The sequence below is a fragment of the Apaloderma vittatum genome, unplaced genomic scaffold (assembly GCF_000703405.1).
Source record: "Apaloderma vittatum isolate BGI_N311 unplaced genomic scaffold, ASM70340v1 scaffold31289, whole genome shotgun sequence".
Classification (NCBI taxonomy): Eukaryota; Metazoa; Chordata; class Aves; order Trogoniformes; family Trogonidae; genus Apaloderma; species Apaloderma vittatum.
This window is the reverse complement of record NW_009736365.1, coordinates 1-9967: the sequence shown is the minus strand read 5'-3', so window position 1 is coordinate 9967 and position 9967 is coordinate 1. Positions and strand designations below refer to the sequence as shown.

Here is a 9967-nt window from a genome sequence, read left to right as displayed (position 1 = left end):
GGCTTAACACCATTTTTGTAAACCATTACTAACCAAAGGTTTTGCCACATGTTAAATGTTGTGGGTTTTTTACAATATACTGCACTACAATTTAAAGGTATATCTGGGCATTTTCTAGTATCTCATAATGAATTATGGCATTTAATAAGCCATAGTACACAGTAAGTACCTATTATATATTCCTTCCTGCAAATATATATATAGATAGTTTTCTAATATTTTGATCAAATAAATAATAAAACATTATAAAAATAAAACCACAGATTGTATTTTTTACAGCTCACATTTCTACATAAACAGATGGACTGTCTATGAGTTCAGTGGTTTAATTACGAATGAAACAGTATGGTTATAAACTTGAAATCGCAACCCGTGTTGAATTAATAACTCAGTAATTTTGATAATCAGCTACTTTAATTGTCAAACTAATACATTGGATGATGAAGTGAACAGTTTAGCAGAAAAAGGTGTTTCCTGTTTGGGCTGTAGAATATCGAGGAGGAGGTGGTTCCCTTTAATCTTATACCCAAAGTAAAATTACAGCCACTGAATGGCCTTGATTTAACTGGTAGAAAACAATGTTTCGTTGTAAGTGGTGTTTCTTGACAAGGAACGATCTCCCAGTTTAGCTGCTGAAGAAATAGAGAGTAAAGTGGGTTTTTTTCTTATGACTTGTTCAGTGGTTTGTCCTTAAACTCTGCTGAGACTTCTATTTCTGCAAGAATCCTTCTCCCCTCTGGCTTATCAGAGGATTGAGCATTGTAAACACACAAACACACACAATACACACACACATAACTTCAAAACATTTTAGCAACGAAAAATATTTAGTTAAAGAAAAGACTCAAGGTAGACAATTTTCTCGCTTAAGATTAATATTTCTTATTCTGTTTTGGTTTGGCTTTTTTTTTTTAGGTAAAATAGCTTTTGAAGACAGAAGTGTGTCCTGAAAATAATTTATGTAATTAAAATAAAAAACAAAGAAGAATTAATGTGAAATTCAGTATCAAAACAATTCTATTACATAATCACGAGGAAATGGCTTGAATTCCCTAAACTTTTTTTTTCCTTGACAGAAGCCATTGTAACGCTGTGGAAAATCTCCCCAGCCAGACCAGCCCAACAACATGTGCTTCCCAGACCCTTTTCCCACCAGAGCGAAATGAAGGGGCTGCTTCACCTCTTTGCTTTCTCATCTGGGCTGAGGCAGCCACAGCCAGTGACAGAGAGCTGGGGTTGTAGGTCCCCCCTAACACCCCGAAGCTCCTTGATTTCCCTTTGACCATTGTCTTTTTGCAAAATCATGTCCAGAAGCCACAATGTAGCTTATGAGGCATCTGGGACCCTTGGGAAAGAAAGCTCACATAGTCCTTCCTGTCATTGACAATACACTTTCTGGTGATCTAAACCTGAGGGGCTTAGAGACTCAGAACTAATCTTTAACCTCTTTCTTACTGCCTTGCTACCTGGATTTTACTACGTCCCTTCCTAGACTTAATATTTTGCTCACATTATGTAAATCTATGTCAATAAAGCTTTACGCTATTCTATATCCACTTTTGCCTCTGCATCTATATATCACCTGGTTAAAATATGTTTCTAAAATACAATTCATCTTCTGTAAGAAAGCATATTACTCTATATTTGGTAGACCTTTGATAGACTCTATTTTGTGAATTATTTCTTTATGATGAAAAAAAAGATTGCCACCAGGTATATTAACTTCTTCCTCAGGAGAAAAAGCAAATATAATTGATAGTACGTAAACTGCCCGAATTGCTTCTTTTTTGAGTGTAAATTTACCAGTCACTCAACATTATATATGATTTTTTTTCCTTTTTCTTATCTCTTGAAAAGGACAGAGGCTTCTGTCACAGGGTGCTTCAGGGTGGGACTGGGTTCAGCTGTTTCTGGAAGAAAGCCCGAGCTGTTTGTGCCCGAGTCCCCTATTCTTTGTATCCAACCAGCAGAGAAGAGGTTTTTCTCTATTTTTTTCCTATTGTTCACTGAGAGAATTTGTGTTATTATTGTAGATTAATCTGACTTGTATATATTTAGAGTCTTCTAATGTTTTTTAAGTATAAACCCCTCTTATTCTACATTAAAAAATTATCACTCTACAGAACTCAATTATTCAAGATAAAAATTTTCATCTTACTGCTTTGCCTCAGGGTGACTTTTTTAAAGATTTAGCTAAACCAGCCTTTTTAGAGAAGATTAGTGCAAAGTAGACAACTCTATCAAATTTATAATGACTGTTCTACCAAATTTTTTAAGAGCCTTGAAGCACTAACAAGTGACTTCTGAAACATCTCATTTCCTGTCCAAAAATCTATCTTTTAAATCAGAACCACAGAATTTTCAGGTTATTAGCACATAGTTCATAGAGATAGTACAAGTTTTCTGTTCTGATTGTAATCCTATCCCTCAGCACTCCTTAAGTGCCAATATGCTCCTCGATCCACAAGGGAAGTTTTCTGTAAGATCTGTGGGTCAGTTAACAGTGGTAATAGTCCCACACCCATCTGTCAAAAGCAGAAATACTGGTATGTCTTGTTCTGGCTGTCAAGACAGACTGTAAGATTTTGTTCGAGCTCTTACTGGTGTATTGCAGTATTTCTTAGCACTTTTTTACCCCTTATTACTGAATAAAGCCTCTTTACGCAGCTCAAAAACCACATCAGACTGACTTCCACAGAAGGACTTCCACTCCATTGTACAAGCAGCTGCAAAGTCAGGTAACAGGACATGCTTTAGTGTGGCAGACAGATGTTTTGCCACATATCCACACTGCATCTCAAAACGTGTATGTTGAATCTACAAATTTGGCTAAATGCTAAGTTTCCTCCTTCCATCCAAAGAGAATCTCATCAAGAGCAATGAATGTTACCTGTGATCCTTTAGCCTCCAACTTCATGTAAATATCTTCGTTAGCTGAGGTGTTTCAGAGGTGAAGACTGATGATCATGGGAGGGTTTGGGTACAGCTCGTTTTTAATTTGTTGTTTTCAAGGAAGTATCTGCAATAGTTTTGCTGGTTGTCATATGGATGCTCCCCAATTAAGTTCTGCATCTCATTCCACTGTCCTCACTTGACGTACAAACTGCATAGCACTGTAATTAGGGCTTGCTGTAAAATGGAAACAGAAGGCAAACTTCAACAGTGGTATCTCTTACCAGTGTTTTGAATCCTGGCTTATGTGACTTAACAGTCGAATTCATCTCCATCGAATTGATCAGTTGCATTATCCATGTTTAAAAGGTCTAATTTTTCTTCCACAAATAGTTATCATAATTCCCATCCCACTGAACTATTAAAGTTTTCACTGGACTGAGTGTGAATACATATTTTTCACTGGCAAAATACAGGATTAATGCACCGAAACTTAATACATCTGAAAACACACCACAAGAAGAGAAAAAAGGAAAGGCACTGCTATTTTCAGTCACATCCTACATATACACAAGCATACCACCAATTTGCACAATCCTTGCTGCTCATATCCATTTCCACACACCACGGATTACAGCTCCCAAAATGTCTACAGAAGGAATTTTTTCACCAGTCATGCAGTCAGTGCCTGCCTTCAGTTGCCTCCTCATGCCCACATGCTCACGGGTGAACTCCCACTGAGGGCCATGAACGTGGTGCCAGTTGTACGCCGGCCGCTCCTGACCCATCAGTCAGCACCAGGCAGGCAGGCATCCACTGGATCTGGCTTAGCCTGCCCTTTGCATACTTGCTTAACATTTTAAGCCTCAATTAGTTGCAATTTATGTCCAGTATCATCCTATTAATTCACACTAATACCTGAAGTGACCTCTTCAACCAGCTGAATCTTTCAAATTAGCAAGCAAGACCAAACAAGAAAAGTGCAGTGGTTCTGAAAGCAAACAGCTTGAGTTTGAATAATTAAATTTAGGTTGTTCAGAAATATGGAAAAGTTCCCATGTTTTCAAAACACACTTTCTCCATGGTGTAAACTTCAGAGTGATTCCCTACTCTGGAAACTTTCTTGATAACAATGAAATCTGTCGACTTTGCCTTAACAGATTGACGTTTATGTTTAAATTTTATTTATATTTATTGACACCATTCACCTCTCTACTCAAATCCAAAAATATCCAGAAACATTTTAACATTTCAATTTCAAGCTGATAGTAGGCAATTACAGGGGCACCTCATTAAACTCTCTTCTAATGATAAGTAAATTGGAGTCAAACATTAAATATATCTCATCCTGGTTTGATAAGATAATTTCTACTTAATTGCAGATCACATTACCAGTTTTAATGCCGATCAAGAAAATAAGAGGTAGGAGAAACAGAAAGTTTCCCTGCAACTGTGTAAACATCTGTTTTTATTTTTATTTTTTCAGTTAGCATTTGAGTATAAAATTAGCATGAAATCTCATCTTTTCAGACATGTGGAATGGCACCTGCCTAACTAACTACATGTGCAGTGTGATAAATACTTCTTTAACTGATTTCCTAAATCAAGTTTAGGGAAACTCCAGTCTGTACGCAGTTCAAACTATGACACTGACTGGTTCCATTATTTTAAAGAGAATGTCCCAGATCACTCTGTACTTCACCTTTTAGATACTACTTTTTAAAAAAGCCAGAGCACAGTTATAAAAAGTCAGGGTAAGGAACACAAAAGCCCATTGAAAGTATGCAATTTACAATTGTAGTATCTGGGTCAGATAGCAACAAAGGCTAGCAAAGATTAAGGATTAAAAATTGCCTAAGACATATGAATGATGATGTGAAAATCATCATGATTATAATAATTTATGTTTATACAGTAAAAGTTTGATTCTTGTGTCTTAGTACAATAAAAACTTTACTTCTTTATCTCTGGCTTTCAAGAGTGGGGGAAGATAAATAAACTGTCAGTTTGAATTAATGTTTTGTCATATTTATAGCCCACAGGAAACAATTGTGTGAGTCTTTAGGATTGAGCTAATTAGTTATAAATTGTGTTCTAAATGTATTAACATAATTCTTTTACAGCAGCTTTGGCTTTCAATAAATTCATATTAAAATACTTGAGCTATAATAAATGCAATAAAGAAACATTTCCAAATGGAGTGAGTATGAGAGTTTTCCTTCCACGTGTTTCACTTACTGCGTCTACCCCCAAGGCTATTTCTTTGTAAGCCTTGATATATGATGCTTCTTTTTTTTCAAGTTTCAAAATTAAATCTATAAATTCTTACTACTAGAAAACTGTGACCTAACATCCCTACATGAGCTAGGACATGCATGCAGTGAAGACATTGATGGTTTTGATGGGAGTTTCCAAACCCCAGGGTTTTTAGTCTCTTTTTTTTTTGATGAAAGAACACTTATAATAAAACAAAAGACAATCATTTGTAGGTTGCAAGTCCCAGATCTTGTTTATTTATAAAGCAATAAATATTAGAAGCACAAATAAATTGCACGGGTGTGTAAACAAACTGTACAATGACTGAAGAGTTCAGGAAGGGTTGCCAGAAGACTCCAAGAAGCATATTGTCGTCATCCTGAGTGGGAAATAAATTGAGGGGGGAAAGTGCTTAGAAGCACTTGCGGTGGACAATGGATGGACCAGCTTCATCATACTCCTGTTTACTGATCCACATTTGCTGGAAGGTGGACAGAGATGCTAGAATGGAGCCACCAATCCAGACAGAGTACTTGCGCTCGGGTGGAGCAATGATCTAGAGTAAAGAAAAGCAACAAAATCCTCATGTAACAGTTACATTTCTGAACAACCAACCACATAACCAATATAACAAGCCACTAGATATTTCCTTAAGTAAATAAAGAACTTTTCTATAACAACGGTGCTGATCTTCAGCAGCTGGTACAACACATGTAATATTCCTTGAGAAAATCTATAACCATATTCTCTTTTCTAACACTTGCTTCTAACCAATATAATTATTGTGATTAAATGGATTTTCTCTTATTTTTTTCCATCAGCTGTTGATCTTAGTTTTGAGTTGTTTCTTTATTCCAATTTGATGATGTGGACATTTGCTCCATCTTTACCCACATTTTATAGCACAGCATCACATTCCTTACCTTGATCTTCATAGTGCTAGGAGCAAGTGCAGTGATTTCTTTCTGCATGCGATCGGCAATGCCAGGGTACATCGTTGTACCACCAGAGAGGACATTGTTAGCATACAGGTCCTTGCGGATATCAATATCACACTTCATGATACTGTTGTATGTAGTTTCATGAATACCAGCAGATTCCATACCTTCAGAAGAAAGAAGAAACTAGGTCAGTAAATTATACAAGAGGGCTTAATGAAAAGAGCTCTTGGCATTTCTCCTTATTATTAATATGAACTTCTATGATTTGCTTGTTGTAAAATTGTTTGCTTATTATTAGATGTTACAGAAAAAAAACCATAAAAAATGGAATTACAGAACTATCTTATAAAATGAAAATTATTTGTTAGAAAAGGTAAGAATCATAATGCGTGGGCAAAGGTAAGACAAAATAAACAGTAAGGGAAGAAGAGGATACACAGGATAAACTCATTTAGTATATGGTGATAGAAGAAAGTTATATAGCAGAGAAAATATGAGTATCATGTTGTGCCAGAGTCTCACAAAAAGCATTTGCTGAATATAGTAAAGACAGTAATAAAGACAATGAATACAGTTGAAGTAGAACTAAATAAGACAAGAGTAACTTAATTTCTTTTTCAGTCTACTCAAAATACAGTCTATACTGTTTATAAAAGTCAAGGCAAGACATAACCAAGACATGGATCAAGATATTAGTACTTTGTGGTAAGGAAAGAGAAACAAGAAGCAAGTGTTTGTAGGTTGCATTCCAAATTATTAATTTTAACAGGTGCTTCCTAAAAGGGCTGACACTGGATCCACAGCAAGATGTCAGCTGATGAACAACTGCACTTATTGCTCAGGACTTAGAGTATAAGCATTTGCTGTATCTGTCAGCTGCACTTACTGTCTTGACCATGGCAATGTTTAATTACAGTGTATATAAATATACACACACTTTCATTCCATTTTTTTCCTCTCCCAGACACTTCTTCATGGAGTCAGATGCTGATTTAAGTGTAAGCCTTACAAATACAGCGAGTGCTATTCTTGCCATCAGTGACATAGAACCATAGAATGTCTCTAGTTGGAAAGGACCCATAAGGATCATCCTTAAGAAAAAATATGACCACAAAACCTGATCTAAAGCATGAAGCAAGAGCCCGGAGCTCAGCTAATTACCAGTTGAGCTCACATCAAACACAGCTTACAGGGACCGGAGGATCTAACTCATCATTTATTTATTTATGTTTGATTTTGTGCCAAATTTAGATAAGCAGGAAGAGGAGTGGGACACCTTTTAGATGTTCTGATTCATTCATACCTCCCACAGAAAGGAGAATTTCCTGGGAACACTTACCAATAAAGGATGGCTGGAATAAGGTTTCAGGGCAGCGGAAACGTTCGTTACCGATTGTGATTACTTGACCGTCAGGCAACTCATAGCTCTTTTCCAGAGAGGAGGAAGAAGCAGCAGTGGCCATTTCATTCTCAAAGTCCAGTGCAACATAGCACAATTTCTCTTTGATATCACGAACAATCTCACGTTCAGCTGCAGATATATGGGAATCAAATCAAGGTTTGGATAAGAAAACACCAGAGGAAGAAGATGAACCAAGAAAGACAAGAGGGTTTTCACAGGTGGGCAAAAAGAAGGACTGACCTGTTGTCACAAACGAATATCCACGCTCCGTGAGGATCTTCATGAGGTAGTCAGTCAGATCCCTGCCAGCCAAATCCAGACGCATGATGGCATGAGGCAAAGCATAACCTTCATAAATAGGCACATTGTGGGTGACACCATCACCAGAGTCAAGAACAATACCTGAGAGAGAAGTGTCAGAGAGTCAGAATCACCTGGCAAAAGCTTAGGCACAGTGAGCAGCCACAAACATGACAAAATGTAGGATTTTTCAGGCAGTGTAAAGCAGAATCACTCTATGTCAGCCATAAAGATCTTTCCCATTCCTTCTGCCCCTGCTTTGCTTGGTGTGAACTTACCCATGAAACAGTTGTTTCATACCAATTCTAAGTTAATCCGTATGAGCAGCCTTCCACTGCTATGACAGTGAGCACTAAGTATATTTGCAGTAGTGATTGTCTTGATTCGATAATGGACATCTTTTGAGCCCAGTTTAAACTCTTAAACTGGTGCCATGCTTGTGTAACTGCAGTATCTTCACAGGACTGTCTCCTTGCTTGTGTCACGACAAGCATCAGGAGAGTCAGTTCCACAGCGTCTCTTCAAAAGAAATGCAGACAAGTCCACATTGTTCTTTCCATAGGCTATTTTCTACTGGCTTAACTTTTTCATTGGTTCTTGTCATCACTCGCTACAAACTAGAAATACAGAGTTTTCTGTAAATTTGAATGAGTTGTGGTGGGTTTTCTACCTATTTGAAGTCAGAAGGAAGGAGAGCTCCTGAAAGGAAATATCTAAATAGCACTTATTTATTTTACCTGTTGTACGACCAGAGGCATACAAGGACAGGACAGCCTGGATCGCCACATACATAGCAGGTACGTTGAAAGTCTCAAACATTATCTGGGTCATCTTTTCACGATTAGCTTTAGGGTTCAAAGGGGCTTCTGTGAGCAAGGTTGGGTGTTCCTCAGGGGCCACACGGAGTTCATTGTAGAAAGTGTGGTGCCAGATCTTTTCCATATCATCCCAGTTGGTGATTATGCCATGTTCAATCGGATATTTCAAAGTAAGGATACCTCTTTTGCTCTGAGCTTCATCACCCACATAGGAATCTTTTTGACCCATACCAACCATAACTCCCTAAGAAGAAAATACAGAAAAGCATTATCTGAGGGAGAAAACAGCACAGAGCCCAAACAATTAGATTACAGGTGACTATGTTATTTTCAAGAGAGATACAAGCAGTTATACTGCTAAAAAGTGGTCTGGGAAAAGTAATGAGCATTATTAAAATAGTAAGTCAACTGTATTTGAAGTTTTTTCATAAAATCTTTTTTTCCTTTACTCAGATGAAAGGATTCCCCTGCTTCCTTTTTTTTTTTTTTCAGTGAACCTCTGATTTTCAATTACTTCTTTCTGGTCCAAAAGTTTGACTGAAAGTCAACTGCATAGTATCATGAGCAGGAAAAGACAGAGAAGAATACAAAGAGAGTTTATGAACAAGAAGATACAGAGGGAAATTAGCCTTCTAATGAAGCAAGATACTCCACATTATTACAGAATCTCAGCAGTAACTTTGTCACAATAACAAAACAGAAATTGCAAGTGTTTTGGGGTTAAAGAAAAAAAAGCATTACAAACTTTTTACTAAGGAAGTTGTAGGAGAAATATTACCTGATTTTCTGCGTATTGAGTGAACTGTGACAAAGGAGATGAAATATGACGTGCGAGCAGAGAAGAGTCTTAGAAAGCAGTGAGAAGGTAAGATCAGAGACAGACAAAAGAAGCAGAGGAAATCGAAGGAAGGTGTTTGGTAGGTGAAACACTGGGCAGGATGGGTGGGAATGACCTTAAACAAACTGTGTCGTGTGATGCTTTTGAACAAGCAGCAGCAGGTCTGGCCGAGGGGATGAAGCAAGCAGCAGCTTTGCAGGAAGCTGGGTTTGGGCTAATTAGGAGACAGAGCAGTGAGAGAGTAAAGAGGAAAGCTGATGAGTTAGAAATAGGTGGGGGAAAGGGAGAAAGTGGTAGAAAGGAGGTAAGGGAGAGCCAAGCAGGGGACTTGAGGGAAGCACTGGGGAGACCTGGAAACGCGTGGCTAGGGCTGCCGCAAGAAGCTAGGGAAGACGGCAGGATGGGGCAATTGGGACAGAAGAGCTAAGGAGGGAAAGGGCGGGTGGAAGTGACTCCTGAAGGGAGGGGAAAGATCCTGTCCTGTCCCGGTCCTGCCTCCGTATTTACCTGGTGCCTCGGG

General features: G+C 37.9%; 1 protein-coding gene across 1 annotated transcript; it reads right to left on the bottom strand.

The window, feature by feature from the left end:
- Window positions 1-5374: 5374 nt before the first annotated feature.
- Window positions 5375-9961, bottom strand: LOC104279614 (actin, alpha cardiac muscle 1). Its single transcript, XM_009876952.1, has 6 exons — window positions 9955-9961; window positions 8529-8853; window positions 7732-7893; window positions 7429-7620; window positions 6072-6253; window positions 5375-5704 (listed from the first exon to the last, which is right to left on the bottom strand). Exons 2-6 carry the CDS (start codon window positions 8845-8847, stop codon window positions 5561-5563), a joined length of 999 nt encoding a protein of 332 aa, XP_009875254.1. The 5' UTR covers window positions 8848-8853; window positions 9955-9961; the 3' UTR covers window positions 5375-5560.
- Window positions 9962-9967: the final 6 nt, after the last annotated feature.